Here is a 16,314-nt window from a genome sequence, read left to right as displayed (position 1 = left end):
GATCAGTAGTTGGAAAATATGCTCTTGGTGATAGAAACAATGCCAGAGATAGAATGATAGACTTTTGCAAGACCAACGACTTCTTCACTGCAAATACCTTCTTTCACCAACATAAACGGCGACTATACACATGGACCTCGCCAGATGGAACACACAGAAATCAAATTGACTACATCTGTGGAAAGAGATGATGGAAAAGCTCAATATCATCAGTCAGAACAAGGCCAGGGGCCGACTGTGGAACAGACCATCAATTGCTCATATGCAAGTTCAAGCTGAAACTGAAGAAAATCAGAGCAAGTCCACGAGAGCCAAAATACCACCTTGAGTATATCTCACCTGAATTTAGAGACCATCTGGAGAATAGATTTGACGCATTGAACACTAGTGACCGAAGACCAGACGAGTTGTGGAATGACATCAAGGACATCATCCATGAAGAAAGCAAGAGGTCACTGAAAAGACAGGAAAGAAAGAAAAGACCAAGATGGATGTCAGAGGAGACTCTGAAACTTGCTCTTGAGCGTGGAGCAGCTAAAGCAAAAGGAAGAATTGATGAAGTAAAAGAACTGAACAGAAGACTTCAAATGGCCTCTCTAGAAGACAAAGTAAAGTATTATAATGACATGTGCAAAGAGCCGGAGATGGAAAACCAAACGGGAAGAACATGCTCAGCGTTTCTCAACCTGAAAGAACTGAAGAAAAAAATTCAAGCCTCGAGTTACAATAGTGAAAGGTTCTATGGGGAAAATATTAAACAAAGCAGGAAGCATCAAAAGAAGATGGAAGGTATATACAGAGTCATTATACCAAAAAGAATTAGTCGATGTTCAACCATTTCAAGAGGTGGCATATGATCAGGAACCAATGGTACTGAAGGAAGAAGTCCAAGCTGCTCTGAAGGCATTGGCGAAAAACAAGGCTTCAGGAATTGATGGAATATCAATTGAGATGTTTCAACAAACAGATGCAGTGCTGGAGGTGTTCACTCGTCTATGCCAAGAAATATGGAAGACAGATTCCTGGCCAACTGACTGGAAGAGATCCATATTTATGCCTATTCCCAAGAAAGGTGATCCAACTGAATGTGGAAATTATAGAACAATATCATTAACATCACACGCAAGCAAAATTCTGCTGAAGATCATTCAAAAACGGCTTCAGCAGTATATCGACAGCGAACTGCCAGGATTCAGGCCGGCTTCAGAAGAGGACGTGGAAACAGGGATATCATTGCTGATGTCCTATGGATCCTGGCTAAAAGCAGAGAATACCAGAAGGATGTTTACCTGTGTTTCATTGACTATGCAAAGGCATTCGACTGTGTGGATCATAACAAACTATGGCTAACACTGCGAAGAATGGGAATTCCAGAACACCTAATTGTGCTCATCAGGAACCTTTACATAGATCGAGAGGCAGTTGTTCGGACAGAACAAGGGGATACTGATTGGTTTAAAGTCAGGAAAGGTGTGTGTCAGGGTTGTATTCTTTCACCATACCTATTTAATCTGTATGCTGAACAAATAATCTGAGAAGCTGGACTATATGAAGAAGAGTGGGGCATCAGGATTGGAGGAAGACTCCTTAACAACCTACGTTATGCAGATGACACAACCTTGCTTGCTGAAAGTGAAGAGGACTTGAAGCACTTACTAATGAAGATCAAAGACCACAGCCTTCAGTATGGATTACACCTCAACATAAAGAAAACAAAAATCCTCACAACTGGACCAATGAGCAACATCATGATAAACGGAGAAAAGTTTGAAGTTGTCAAGGATTTCATTTTAGTTGGATCCACAATCAACAGCCATGGAAGCAGCAGTCAACAAATCAAAAGACGCATTGCATTGGGCACATCTGCTGCAAAGGACCTCTTCAAAGTGTTGAAGAGCAAAGATGTCACCTTGAAGACTAAGGTGCGCCTGACCCAATCCATGGCATTTTCAATCACATCATATGCATGTGAAAGCTAGACAATGAATAAGGAAGACGGAAGAAGAGTTGACACCTTTGAATTGTGGTGCTGGCGAAGAATATTGAACGTACCATGGACTGCCAAAAGAATGAACAAATCTGTCTTAGAAGAAGTGCGACCAGAATGCTCCTTAGAAGCAAGGATGGCGAGACTGCGTCTTACATACTTTGGACGTGTTGTCAGGAGGGTTCGGTCCCTGGAGAAGGACATCATGCTTGTCAGAGTATATGGTCAGTGGAAAAGAGGAAGACCCTCAACGAGGTGGATTGACACAGTGGCTGCAACAATGAGCTCAAGCATAACAACGATTGTAAGGATGGCACAGGACTGAGCAGTGTTTCGTTCTGTTGTGCATAGGGTCACTATGAGTCGGAACCAACTTGACAGCACCTAACAACAACATAAGACAGAGTAGAACTGCCCCATAGAGTTTCCAAGGAGCACCTGGTGGATTCAAACTGCCGACCTTTTGGTTAGCAGCCGTAGCACTTAACCACTATGCCACCAGGGTTTCCGGAGCCAAAATAGTGGGTTTTAAATTGTGGATAGAATTTGGGGAGAAATTTGAAGAAGGCAGAGAAGGTCTGAATTACCAAGTCACCTTCTCCTGTGGAGGAAGTGGGTCATGGGGAATTGGGGAGTGCTTGAAGGTTCTTGGGCTCTAAGGGACTCAGAGGCCCTTCTCTTCTTCCCAGGAGGAGGTGGGGCACTGGGTGGCTCAGCAGGAGAAGGAGATGAGGCGGCTGCAGCGCCCAGGCTCGGCTCGCCTCTTTCCCTTGCCTGGTCGGGGCCACAAGTATGCAGTGGAGATTCGGGGCCAGCTCAATGGCTCCGCAGGCCCTGGACACAGCGAGCTCACCTTGCTGTGGGACCGGACTGGTGTACCAGGCGGTAGTGTGAGTGCTCTGGCCCTGGCCTCTGACCCTTAGGGCCTGGCCTCAGATACCCTGGCCTCTCTGAACCCCCACACTCTCAACTCTTAACTCCTTAGCCCTGACCTGTGACCTCCTAGACTCTTAGTTTCTGAATCCTAGACCTCACCTTTGTCTTTCTAGATCCCAACCTCTGACTCCTGACCTCATGTTCTTATCCCGTCCACATTTTCTGACTCCTTCTGCCCTGTCCCAGTTGACCCTGACTTCTGCCCTCCATTCTTTGACCTCTAATCTCTAGATTCTCCCAAATCCTAATCCCTTTTTGTCTGCTGATTCCCTAAATCTCACTTTCTGTGTGCCTGTGTTCTCAATCTCGTCTTCCAGCCCTACCCTCAGTCTTTAGCCCCAAACCCTGACCCCTACCCCAAACCTAAACCCCGATTCCTGACCCTTGACTAGGAGTGTGGACCCCTGACCCTTATATGACCCTTCCCCACCAGGAGATCTCCTTCTTCTTCCTGGAGCCCTACCGCTCGGCGGCCTGCACCTCATATTCCTCCTGCCTGGGCTGCTTGGCAGACCAAGGCTGTGGCTGGTGCCTGGCCAGTGCCACCTGCCACCTGCGCCAGGGTGGGGCCCACTGTGGTGACGATGGGACTGGTGGATCCCTGCTGGTGCTGGTGCCCACCCTCTGCCCACTCTGTGAGGAGCATCGCGACTGTCACGCCTGCACCCAGGTGCTCGCCAAACCAGAGAGGGGAGGTGTCAGGACAGAAGCTGATGGGGCGGGCAGACAGAGAAAGAGGAGCACCCCAGAGCTGGCCTGGACAGCTGAGAGGCTTTTGGGGGCAAGAGCCAGGTGGGGAGCGGAAGAGATGGGGCTGGAGAGACGGGCCCCTGGGAGCTAGGACTTTTGTGGCTTCAAGGGCAGAAAGCCCAACTCAACCCTTCTTGATTGGCTCAAATAGCCAGCGAGCCCTAAGAGTAGGTCTTTAGGCCTGGCCAGCTCTAGGGGTTCAAATGATGTTGTCAGGCGTCCGTCTCCCTTGAGCCACGTCTGCTTCCTCCCTGTGGTGATCATTCCTTGCAAGTGGCAAAGGAGCCACAAGGGCTCCAGACTCGCATCCGCCCTACTCAGCTACCGAGTCCTGAGCGGAGAGAGAGTACCTTTCTCTCACCTCTCCCGCCCCCACCCCTTGTCCAGCAGAAGTCCCAAAGTCACATATCATTGGCTTTGGTTGGGTCTTGTATGGACTCCTGGACCAATCACTGAGATTGCGGGGTGGTGGTGGTGGTGACACCTTGCCCATCTCTGGATCCCAAGGATTGAGCCAGCCCCACTCAGACCACACAGAAAGGGTGCTGTTGTGAAAAGAAGGGGTGGGTGCTGGGTAGGCACAAACCACAGGTGTCCTTGGCTGGAGGGGAGCATCCAGAGTGGCTGGCAGTTTGTGAGGTAGGTGCACTTAGAAGGGGTGGTCTGTGGGGTGACACTGACTCCTTCTCCCCCGCAGGACCCCTTCTGCGAGTGGCATCAGAGCACCAGCCGCAAAGGGGACGCAGCATGCAGCCGGCGGGGCCGGGGCCGGGGTGCCCTGAAGAACCCAGAAGAGTGTCCCCCACTGTGCAGCCAGTGAGCCCATTGGGGCCCAGGGAGAAGATGCATGTGGGGGTGTAGGCTGGGGACTGCCAGTGACCCCAGCCCTCCATCCCCAGGCGCCTGACCTGTGAGGACTGCCTGGCTAACTCAAGCCAGTGTGCCTGGTGCCAGTCCACCCACACCTGCTTCCTCTTTGCTGCCTACCTGGCCCGGTACCCACACGGGGGCTGCCGCGGCTGGGACGACAGGTGGGGCCCGCATGGCAGGGGCCGAGGGGGAAGGGCCAGGCTGGCAGAGGGGCCAGGCATTGACAGCCCCTACACTGCCACCCTGCAGCGTGCACTCAGAGCCGCGGTGCCGGAGCTGTGACCGCTTCCTGACCTGCCACGAGTGTCTGCAGAGCCATGAATGTGGCTGGTGCGGCAATGAGGACAACCCCACACTGGGCCGGTGCGCAGGGCTGCCAGGTGGCGGGTGGGCCAGGGCAGGTAGCGTGGGGCCGCCAGCTTCCACTCAGAATCTAACGTCCTCTTTGTCTGCCTCTTCGCCCGTCCCCCATTTTCCTCACCACCATCTCTCTTTTATTCCCCCCCCCTCCATCTTCCTCTCCCTTCTCTCTCTCTAATTTTTCTGTGTCTGTAACATGTTTCCCCTCTGCGTGCCTTTCTTATCCTGTCTCTCCTTCTCCTCTCACTGTATCCCTCTCTGTCCCTCTGTGGTCTGTCTGTGATTTCTCTTGGTGTTTGTTTCTGTCCTATTTCTCCTCCTCTGTCCCTCTCGTGCTCACATCTCTGTATCTCACTGTCTTTGGCCTTCTCTCTGTCTCGCTGTCTCCTCGTCTCTGTCTCTTGCTTCTTTACTGCCCCCCTTCCCACCCCCTCTCCTATCTCCAATCTCCCACCCCCAGGTGCCTGCAGGGGGACTTCTCAGGGCCCCTGGGTGGGGGTAACTGCTCCCTATGGGTAGGGGAGGGCCTGGGGCTGCCCGTGGCCCTCCCAGCCCGCTGGGCATATGCTCGCTGCCCAGACGTGGACGAGTGTCGCTTGGGCCTTGCACGGTGCCACCCGCGGGCGACCTGCCTGAACACACCCCTCAGCTATGAGTGCCACTGCCAGCGAGGCTACCAGGGCGACGGCAGCACGCACTGCAACCGCACGTGAGTGGGCAGGGTTGCCATGGTGATGCCACCCCACCGCTGGGTGTCTAGAGCTGGAGGGACAACGCATGAGGTGCTTGGTTCCTTCCTGTGGAACCAGCATCCCCGGTTAGCCTAGTGATTTACCTTGCAGACTAGGCCCTCATTAGAGTGACAGGGTGTCCGTGGAGACCAGCTCCCCAACGTAACACTAGTTAGTGAACGTTGAGATGGGTTACCCTTAGACCATGGGCTATAGTCATCAGCGTTGCCGTGGAGATGGAGGAAAACCAAGTTGAGAAGTGATTTTCACAGAGAAAAAAGCACCTGTGCTGACATGTGGTTACTACAGAGATATGAGTTACCACTTGTGAGAGGTTACCTTGGCGACAGGGCCACCCACATAGTCCAGGACCAAGGAGACAGGCTTGTGATGGTTTGTGGTGGAGATGGTGGGGGCTTTAGGCCTGCCCAGCACTTCGCCCAACCTAACCCTGGCCCCTTAGGTGCCTGGAGGACTGTGGGCATGGTGTGTGCAGCGGCCCCCCCGACTTCACCTGCATGTGTGACCTAGGCTGGACGTCTGACCTGCCACCACCCACACCTGCCCCGGGTCCCCCTGCGCCCCGCTGCTCCCGGGACTGTGGCTGCAACTTCCACAGCCACTGCCATAAGCGGGGGCCTGGCTTCTGTGATGAGTGCCAGGGTGAGGACCCCTTCACCCCAGACACCCACACCTGGCCCAGCCTCCACCACAGGCCTCTCCAGAGCTTCCTCCTTTCTTGGGGTTCCAGTTCCTCCCTCTTAGGGTAGACTTCATTTTCCCCTAGTCCATCTCTGGGTCCCCCTGCCCTATTCCCCTGCTCCTTGTCCCAAATGGGTTTCAGTGCCACTTGTCTCTAGCTGGGGCTCATTCCCCATCTTAGGACTTGATCTTGCCATCCATCTGGGCCCTGGCTTCCCCGCTTTGAGGCAGCCAAGTGGAGGTCAGGGATTGGCTGAGCCAGCTGGTCCAGACTCCGTACCCCTGACTCTTCATCCCATTTGCTGGGGCCTCCACAGACTGGACGTGGGGGGAGCACTGCGAACGGTGCCGGCCCGGCAGCTTCGGCAATGCCACGGGCTCGGGTGGCTGCCGGCCCTGCCAGTGCAACGGGCACGGGGACCCACGCCGGGGCCACTGCGACAACCTCAGCGGGCTCTGCTTCTGCCAGGACCACACTGAGGGTGCCCACTGTCAGTTCTGCTCCCCTGGCTACTATGGGGACCCCCGGTGAGCCAGGCGACCAGCCGGGGTGGAGTTGGGAACAGGGTGAGTTGGAGTTGGGAACTCAGAGTGATGGGCCAGGGATGTCTGATGCTGGCTCTCCTCTGTCTCCCCAGGGCCAGTGGCTCCTGCTTCCGGGAGTGTGGGGGCCGTGCCCTCCTCACCAATGTGTCCTCGGTGGCACTGGGCTCACGCCGGGTCGGGGGGCTGCTGCCTCCAGGCAGTGGGGCGACGAGAGCTGGGCCAGGACTGTCCTACTGTGTGTGGGTCGTGTCAGCCACCGAGGTGCTCCAGCCATGTGCCCCTGGGACCCTCTGTCCCCCACTCACCCTCACCTTCTCCCCTGACAGTAGCACCCCATGCACGGTAAGCACTGAGGGGGCTAGGGTTCAGCTCCAGGTACCAAAACCATGTCTCCCCAACCCAGTCTGGGTCCCCAGATAGACCTTGACCCCCACACCCCTATTTTTTTTATCCTCCAGACCCCTAGTCCTTCGTTTAAGCCCATAGACCCTCGCACTTCTCGGATTACCTCCTATTTCATGAACTTCAGTCCCCCATTCTCCAGGGCCTCAGTTCCCCTTCCCTAGACCAGGCATTGTAAATAGCTTTTATCTCGTATGCCAACTCTGATCAATTGGTGGTGGCTGCCTGGAGCTGTGTGTTGTGAACGAGGCTCGATGTGAGAGTCCTGATTGATAAGCCATGTCTGCTCTGAACACAGAATGGGGAATGGTGGCCTGCATGCCACAATTTGACAGCCCTGGCCTGGATCCTCAAACAGCTCGTTTTCCAGACCCAGATTGCACTCTCCACCTGAACTCCTCCTCCTCCCAAATCCCAAGCACCCCTCTTTTTCACCCTCATGGTCCCCTAATCTTTGACTCTGTACCCCTCCAGCTGAGTTACGTCCTAGCCTTTGATGGATTCCCTCGCTTCCTAGACACTGGTGTCGTCCAGTCGGACCGCAGCCTCATTGCTGCCTTCTGTGGCCAGCGGCGGGACAGGCCCCTCACTGTGCAAGCCCTGTCTGGTATGGGGGCGTGGGACCTCTTCGTCCTGGGTTTTATATTCCTTGCCTGAGTTGGGCTCCAAGACCTGGGTTCCAGCCCAACTCTGCCACTGGCTTGTTGGGTGACACTGTCCCTTGCCATTGCTGGGCCCCAGTTTCCTCAGTTGAGAGGAAAATAGGAGTATGTTGGCTGGGTTGCCTCTCTGGAGAGAAGGGTCTAGTAGGTCATGTCTTTGGGGCATGTGGAATGTGGCTGATGTGAGGGCTCCGTAGTAGCTCCTTGGCCCTATTGTTCTCAACCAGGAGTGATTTTGCCCCTCACGACATTTGGCAATGTCTGGAGACATTTTGATTGTCATTGGGTGGGGGGGTTCTACTGGCATCCAGTGGGTGGAGGCCAGAGATGATGCTAAACACCCCACAGTGCGTGGCTCAGCCCCCTACAACAGAGAATCACCGGGCCTGAAACGTCAGCAGCACTGAGAGCTTGAGAAACTCTGCTTAGTGTAATGGAGATGCGGTACAACTAATTTCTTACCCACGGAAGTTAAAGGGCCTGAGTTTGGAAATGATTTTCTTTGTATTGTGAATAGGAGTGGCTCCAAAGCTGGGAGAGAAAGGTGTGGATTGCACGGAACCCGTAGACCCCTCAAGTGAGCAACTAGGACTAGGGTGCCCTCGATTTCGCTTCACTCAATAAATGTTACTGAGCGTTTATGGTGAAGTGGGCCTGAATGAGTTGCTGGGGAGACAGCAGTGAGGAAGGGACACAGGCCCTGCCTGCGTGAGCTCCCAGTCCTGTGGGGAGGCAAAACGGCACAGAACAGAGTACTGTACACACAAAAGAGTTTATGCCTTTGCTAAGAGCCAAGAGAGAGCAGAGAGGAGTGGGCACCAGGCCTCCTCTGTGGAGCTGGGGAGGGCTTCTTTGCAGAGGTGCAATTTGACAGGAGAGGGACATCATGCTTGGTAGAGGGTCAGCGAAAAAAAGGAAGACCCTCAACGAGATGGATTGACACAGCGGCTCTAACAATGGGCTCAAGCATAACAATTGTGAGGATGGCACAGGACCGGGCAGTGTTTTGTTCTGTTGTACATGGGGTTGCTATGAGTTGGAGCAAACTCGATGGCACCTAACAACAACAATGAATTTGGCTGGAGGCCTGAGGAGGCATGGTGGGGACCTGCGACTGCTCCAGGCAGAGGGACGAGCAGATGCCTAGCTCTGAGGAAAAGCAGGCAGCTGGAGTGCAGAGGGCACAGGAAGTGGGAAGTGGTGTGGTCAGAGGGTCTGTAGCTGCCATCAAGTCAGCCCCGACTCTTAGGAATCCTATGCACAGAGGAATGAAATGCCGCCCAGTCTGTGCCAACCCCATGATCGCTTGTGAATTGGACTGTTCTGATACATAGTGTTTTCGTTGGCTGATTTTTGGGAATAGATTGCTAGGCCTTTCTTCCTAGTCTGTCTTGGTTTGGAAGCTCAGCTGAAACCTGGTTAACATCATAGCCACATGCATGGAAGGCGAGAATTCTACCACTGCCCTCCTAGTTTACACATCATATGATTAATTCCTGCCACCTGCCCCACCCCAGGTGGGAGGCTCATTTTTATGTAAGAGAGCATTGGGGAGCTATAGAAGGGTTTGGAGCTTGGCAGTGACAGGACCAGATCTCTGTTTCACAGGATCAGCTGGGCTGCTGTGAGGAGCAGAGTGTAGGGGGGCTGAGAAGACCAGGGGGGAGATGCACAGGTGTCTTAACAAGACAGGAGGCTGGCTTGGATGGCAGCAGAGGAGGTCGCAAGCAGTGGATGGATGGGGAAGATTTAAGCTGTAAAATCGAGGGAACTTGTTGGGCTGGACAAGGGAAGGAGCCCGAGGGAGAACTGTTAAGCCTGGCATTGATTATAAATGATCAGAGTATCTTGCTTCCCTGCCCCATTATGCTGGCTTTTCTGGAAACCTGGAGTCGAGCAGTGCCCGGAACGGGACTTCACTCCAGCCTCTTCCCTGACAGGGCTGCTCGTGCTGCACTGGGAAGCCAACGGCTCCTCGTCCTGGGGCTTCAATGCCTCAGTGGGCTCTGCCCGCTGTGGGTCTGGGGGCCCTGGGAGCTGTCCTGTCCCCCAGGAGTGCGTGCCCCAGGATGAGGCTGCAGGCGCTGGGCTTTGCCGATGCCCCCAGGGTTGGGCTGGCCCACACTGCCGCATGGCTCTGTGTCCCGAGAACTGCAATGCCCACAATGGGGCAGGGACTTGCAACCAGGTATGGTGGGACAGGGCAGCCAGGTGGGATGCGGTGGTGATCAGGGCTCCCCTGAGCCTCCCTCTGCTGTCCCCAGAGCCTGGGCGTGTGCATCTGTGCTGAGGGCTTTGGGGGCCCTGACTGTGCCACGAAGCTGGATGGTGGGCAGCTCGTCTGGGAGACCCTCATGGACAGCCGCCTGTCTGCTGTGAGTTGTGGATGCCCACTCTCCAGGGATGTATCACACAGTCCACCTTCTGGGCCATTGTCCCACCTCTGCTCCCAGGCATGACACTTTGTCATGACATTAGGTTGACACTTGACCTCCCGCCTGCCCAGGACACTGCTAGCCGCTTCCTGCACCGCTTGGGGCACACCCTGGTGGAGGGACCTGATGCTACCCTGTGGATGTTCGGGGGCCTGGGCCTGCCCCAGGGGCTGCTGGGAAACCTGTACAGGTGAGAACTCCCCTGGGGAGTTGGGATACCTGAATGAGAGAGAAGGTCACCTCACTGGATGCCGAGATGTCTGTCACACAAGGGTCACCTGGGGTACAGGAAAACCTCTGTAGGTGAGGGATGCTGAGACACTTCATAGGAGGCTCACCCGAGGGAATGGGGTGCTTAATTAGGTGCTGTTGCCTCAGGGCATGCTAAGATGGTTGTTATATGAAGGTCATCTCAAAGGCATGCTGCTGGCATACTTCTGTCAGGGGGAGTCACCCTGGAGGATGCTGGACACCTGTGAGGGAGAGTCACCCTAGGGGATGCTGGGAATTCTGTACAAAGAGGCTGCTTTTGAGGTCACTCCCTGCATCTCGGCCCAAGGTACTCAGTGAGTGAGCGACGGTGGACACAGATGCTGGCGGGAGCCGAGGATGGGGGCCCAGGCCCTTCCCCCCGATACTTCCATGCGGCTGCCTATGTTCCTGCCAGCCGTGGTGCCATGTACCTGCTGGGGGGGCTCACAGCTGGGGGTGTCACCCGTGACTTCTGGGTCCTCAACCTCACCACCCTGCAGTGGCGTCAGGAGAAAGTAAGCATTGTCCCTGCCCCCACCTCCACTGTCGGGCCCTGGCAAAGGCGGCCATGGTAGCTCTTGCCAACTTGGCTGCAGGAGGACAAAGCAGAAGCCCCAGAATTGAATTTCATCGGTCCATTTTGCATTGCGTTGTAGTCTTGAACTAGCCCTGGCCAAGGGAATGTGGTGCTTTGGTTGGCCAGGCCTGGACACACCTGGAGCAGGGTGCAGCCAGCCCCACACAGCCACCTGGGATGAGAGTGAGAAGCCAGGGCTTCCCAGGGAAACCCCAAGCTGCTCTGACCTGAAGAGCAGGCAGAAATAACTAAACGTGTGCCACGCACCTGCCAGAACCATGGCTGGTCAAAGGTCTTGGGATTTGATTTGTCCCGAGGAGCTCACTACCACCATAGCAGTCAGAGAGGAGTGTGGGGAGCTATGGGTCTCACTTCTACCCACAAGTTGACCCCTGACTTCTGGCTCCCTGGTGACCGCCACCGTCTCCCTCAGGCTCCTCACACCGTGGAGCTGCCAGCAGTTGCAGGTCACACCCTTACTGCCCGCCGTGGTCTGTCTCTGCTTCTGGTGGGCGGTTACTCCCCCGAAAATGGCTTCAACCAGCAGCTGCTTGAGTACCAGCTGGCAACTGGCACCTGGGTGTCTGGAGCCCAGAGCGGGACACCCCCTACAGGTGGGGCTGGGGCCAGGGAGGGTACAGTGTCTTTGACCTCCTGGTCCTTGAGGGCTTCACGTAGGCTCTCTAGCCACTCCCATACTCTGTGGTCACTGCCCACCCTCCTTGTTCTCTCTGTCTCCCCCAGCCCCCTCCCAGATTCTCAGGGCATCATCTTTTGAGACATTTGGCTTCTCTGCTTACCCTTCCCAGACTCTGTGATAAGCTGCTCACCTCCTGCCCCAGTAACAGCTCAGGCACTGTTTGCCTCCCCTAGGTTCTAAAATCACGGCCTCTCCTTTCTCTATTGCACCTTCTACACTCTTTAATCACAGACTCCTGGAACATTCTGGTCACCGTGTCTCTGTCCTAAGAGTCTGTTATAACTTCCCAACAATTGATTCCTCTCTTTTTCCCAGAATATCTGGTGACTGTCTTTGAAGAGAGGGGAGAGGGAGACATGAGGACTCCCAGGTCTCTGGGTTGGCCGGGTAGTGGTGTAGCTCCCAGAAGGGGAGCCTGAGAAGGTCAGGGTGGGTGGGGACATTCCTGGTTGTCGCTCCTCCCCCATCTCTGGTCCCTCTGCCCCCAGGTCTCTATGGTCATTCTGCCGTCTACCATGAGGTCACGGACTCCCTGTATGTGTTTGGTGGCTTCCGCTTCCATGTGGAGCTGGCCGCCCCTTCTCCGGAGCTTTACTCCCTGCACTGCCCTGACCGAACCTGGAGCCTGCTGGCCCCTTCTCAGGGGGCAAAGGTCAGGAAAAGAGGTCCGGACAGATGAATGTGGGAGGCAGGGGGTCCTTTCCCAGTGCCCTGGGGTTAGTTCAATCCTGGATTCCTACTTCCTCTCCTTTCCAGTTGGCTAAACTGAACTGTGACACCCTCAGTCTCCATTTCTTCCATCCCTGACTTGGAGGGAAGCCTCCCAGACCAGGAGGTCAGAGGCATGGGTTTTAGCCTCCGCTCTGCCCCCACTCTTGGTGTGGCCTGGCAGGTTCCGTCCCCTTTCTGGGCCTCCCCATTTTAAAAAGTGGGGCTAAGGCTCCTTGTGCCTCCTGCCTCACAAGGCCAAGGGCAGGACAACGTGCGGGCAACCATGGAACCCCGCATGTGCTGGCTAGAGACATTGTGTTTTCAGTCCACAAACAGATTTTCAAGCCCCTCTTGGCTGGACCGAGAGGGAAGTGGAAATAAGATCCCCAGGGCCTTGCCCCCGAGGAGCCTCCAGCCCAGTGGGCAAGATGGGACTCACATCAGCCCCGTGGACCGTTCTTCTCAAGCAGCCCATGCTGCGTGCCCAGGGAGCAGCTCTGGGACTCTGGAGAAAGGAGACAGCTCTGTGGGGTCTTCTGGGGGATAAGGGAGGCTTCCTGGAGGAGGCGAGATTTGAGGAAGGCTTGGATTGGGTGGGCTGGTGAAGAGAGATAGGGAGACCCAGGGGTAGCGAGTGGCTGAGAGGGAGCATGCGGAATGGAGAGCTATGGGCTCTGACTGGCTGTCCTGACACGTGTCTCCCCAACAGCCCCGCCCACGACTTTTCCATGCTGCAGCCCTGCTAGGGGACACCATGGTGGTCCTGGGGGGGCGCTCGGACCCCGGCGAGTTCAGCAGTGACGTTCTACTCTACCAGGTCAACTGCAATGCCTGGATCCTGCCTGACCTCACCCGTGAGTCCTTGTCACTGTCCTTGGGAGGCCTGGGGACACCCAGGAGGAGCCCCAGCCAGGTTCTGGGACCTTCTTTCCCTGGGAGTCACTTAGGCCTCCTCAGACCCACCGGCTAAGACCTTGTTTCCCCCAAGTCCTTCCATTCCTTCCATGTTACCTAAACACCTGTGGAGAGTTCCTCCTTCCTTTTTTTTCAAATTTTCTTAGGAAAGTTTATTTTTTTATTCTCTTTATAAAAGAAATAATAGATTGCACATAATTTATAAATAGAACCAAAAAAACCAAACCCACTGCCGTCGAGTTGATTCCGACTCATAGCGACCCTGTAGGACAGAGTAGAACTGCCCCATAGAGTTTCCAAGGAGCACCTGGTGGATTCAAACTGCCGACCTCTTGGTTAAGAGCTGTAGCACTACCCTGTTCTCTCGAGATGACCATATTATCTGTGGGGGTGTTTCCTCCCAGTCCTTGCTGTTTGTAGATTAAAATTAGGTTTGTATTTATATCTCCCTTTTTATTTCACTTAACATTGTGAGCAACTGAGTATGTTGCCGGGCCTGTCTCTTTTTCTTTTTGCTTCTCTCTTTGACCCTTTGCCTCTAATTCCCTTTCTTAGTCTTATTCATTACTCTGTATCTTTTTGTCCAACTTTTTTCTCAATTTTCCTGTATCTTTTTCTCCCCCTCTTTTTTCTTGGAGTCCCTGTCTGAGTCTCTTGCTCTTCCTGTCTCCATCTGTCTTCTGTCTATCTGTACCTGCCCCGCATTCCTTGGACTCCGTTTTTCTCTTCTCATGGTGTCCCTGTGATCATTTTTTGTGTGTCCCTTCCCTTTGTCTTCTGCTCTCTGTCTCTCTGAACACCCATCCTTTTCCCCAGGCCTGGCCTCTGTGGGGCCCCCGATGGAGGAGTCCGTAGCCCACGCCGTGGCAGCAGTGGGCAGCCGCCTTTACATCTCTGGGGGCTTTGGGGGCGTGGCCCTGGGCCGTCTGCTAGCTCTGACCCTGCCCCCTGACCCTTGCCGCCTGCTGCCCTCGTCCGAAGCTTGTAACCAGTCTGGGGCCTGCACCTGGTGCCATGGGGCCTGCTTGTCTGGGGACCAGGCCCACAGGTAACTGCAGCCACTGGAAGCCCATCAGAGGGCAGATCTGGTGCCCCCCAAGGGGGTGCTGGGCCGGACTGGGAGGGGGCAACAGATAGGACCCAGTCCCTGCCCCCAGGATATACTGTCTGTTGATGGATCATCGAAGGCAAGGGTGGACTGGAGGGGCTCTGGGTGGGAGTGTTGTTTGTGGGCTGGGATGTCATCCCGGAGTGCTTCCTGGAGGAGCTGGGGGCTGGACTGGGCCTTAAATGACCAGTAGAGTTTAGGCCAGCAAAGGTTCTTAAGTGGGCTGTGCCTGGTGTATCTGAGAGCCGATCTGTGTTGGGGGAAGAGAGACTGGAGGAGCATGGTCAGCTCAGAAAGGAGCTGGCTCCATCCAGGTCAACAGCCCCGTATCTGTAGGTCAGGTATCCAGATGGTTCTGCAAGCTGGAAGTGCTTTCCTAGGTTTGGTGAAGCCAGACTTGGCTGCACTGTCATCCTGAACCAAAGGGGGGCTATTTATGGGCTTCGTGCATCCCGTCATTGTGTCATGCTACTTAGTACGGAACTATAAACAGGCCTGAACACAGGGCTGTGTCCCCAGACCTGCTGAGGTGTTCTGTAATGCTCGGGGTACCTGCCACTTTGCCTGTCTAAAATCTGACAAATTCTGACACGTGGTCCTCCCAGGGTCTGGGTAAGGGATTGTGGACCTCCACTGTGGACACTGGGGAGCATGGAAGGCTTGAGCAGGGCAGGGGCAGGGTGGGGCGGAAAGGGCGGTCAAGAGAAACTCAGGAGGCAGAAGGCCTCAGTGGCCGGAGGGGCAGGAGGATGTGGGGTATTGTGCAGCGTCTCTGGACCAGGTGATGGAAGGATGTGGGCCCATCACTAACTGGGGGTGGGAGAGGAGCAGGTTGGGGAGGGTGTGCAGAGTCCAGTTCTAGGATGTGTGGCAGGGGACCTGCAGGATGCTTTCCAGGAGGCACCAGGAAGAAGGGAGGGCGGGAGGAGGAGGGGATGGGGCCTGACTGGGTGTGAGTCCAGGCCTGATGTTCCCCAGGTTGGGCTGTGGGGGTCCTCCCTGCTCCCCAATGCCTCGCTCCCCCGAGGAGTGTCGACGCCTCCGGACCTGCAGTGAGTGCCTTGCCCGCCATCCCCGAACCCTGCAGCCTGGTGATGGAGAGGTGAGTGTGCTGGCCAGAGGGGTGGCAGGTAGAGGAGCAGGGAGGGCCCTGTCCCCCATCTCTCTCCACCCCAGGGTCTCAGGCACCACCCAGCTCTTCAGGTATGATTGGGTGGGAAGAGCTGGGTCAGGAGGGGTGTTGGGGACCCTGAGGGCCCCACAGAGCCTGTTTTCTCATACCAGGCATCTGCCCCACGCTGTAAGTGGTGTACCAACTGCCCTGAGGGCGCCTGCATCGGGCGCAATGGATCCTGCACCTCGGAGAATGACTGTCGAATCAACCAGCGAGAGGTCTTCTGGGCGGGGAACTGCTCTGAGGCTGCGTGTGGGGCTGCCGACTGTGAGCAGTGCACGCGGGAGGGCAAGTGCATGTGGACACGGCAGTTCAAGAGGACAGGTGACTGCTAGCTTGGGGGCCTGGACGCCTGGATCCTAAGGAAGGGAGGGCTTCAGGGGCTTGGTTTGAGGGAAGGACGGGCACTGGGGTCCTGGATGCCCAGGTCTGAGGGAGGAGGGGGGCCTGGACTCCTTGGTCAGAGGGAGGAGGGGCTAGGGCCTGGACTCCCGGG

At 55.4% G+C, this 16,314-nt stretch overlaps 1 protein-coding gene across 1 annotated transcript in view; it reads left to right on the top strand.

Moving 5' to 3' along the window:
* Positions 1-16,314, top strand: part of LOC126086294 (multiple epidermal growth factor-like domains protein 8) — a 47,002-nt gene that overhangs the window by 18,471 nt on the left and 12,217 nt on the right. Inside the window, exons 14-33 of the mRNA XM_049902447.1 lie at positions 2,677-2,877; positions 3,357-3,593; positions 4,371-4,489; positions 4,573-4,704; positions 4,793-4,906; positions 5,364-5,612; positions 6,098-6,297; positions 6,654-6,864; positions 6,975-7,224; positions 7,759-7,891; positions 9,887-10,134; positions 10,211-10,321; positions 10,453-10,571; positions 10,941-11,148; positions 11,644-11,824; positions 12,399-12,586; positions 13,313-13,475; positions 14,353-14,584; positions 15,623-15,746; positions 15,929-16,142. Coding sequence (XP_049758404.1) covers positions 2,677-2,877; positions 3,357-3,593; positions 4,371-4,489; positions 4,573-4,704; positions 4,793-4,906; positions 5,364-5,612; positions 6,098-6,297; positions 6,654-6,864; positions 6,975-7,224; positions 7,759-7,891; positions 9,887-10,134; positions 10,211-10,321; positions 10,453-10,571; positions 10,941-11,148; positions 11,644-11,824; positions 12,399-12,586; positions 13,313-13,475; positions 14,353-14,584; positions 15,623-15,746; positions 15,929-16,142 — 3,634 coding nt within the window. The remainder of the gene's footprint in view (positions 1-2,676; positions 2,878-3,356; positions 3,594-4,370; positions 4,490-4,572; positions 4,705-4,792; positions 4,907-5,363; positions 5,613-6,097; positions 6,298-6,653; positions 6,865-6,974; positions 7,225-7,758; positions 7,892-9,886; positions 10,135-10,210; positions 10,322-10,452; positions 10,572-10,940; positions 11,149-11,643; positions 11,825-12,398; positions 12,587-13,312; positions 13,476-14,352; positions 14,585-15,622; positions 15,747-15,928; positions 16,143-16,314) is intronic.

This window comes from Elephas maximus, chromosome 11 (genome assembly GCF_024166365.1).
Source record: "Elephas maximus indicus isolate mEleMax1 chromosome 11, mEleMax1 primary haplotype, whole genome shotgun sequence".
Taxonomy (NCBI): domain Eukaryota; kingdom Metazoa; phylum Chordata; class Mammalia; order Proboscidea; family Elephantidae; genus Elephas; species Elephas maximus.
This window is presented reverse-complemented; position numbering and strand designations above follow the sequence as displayed.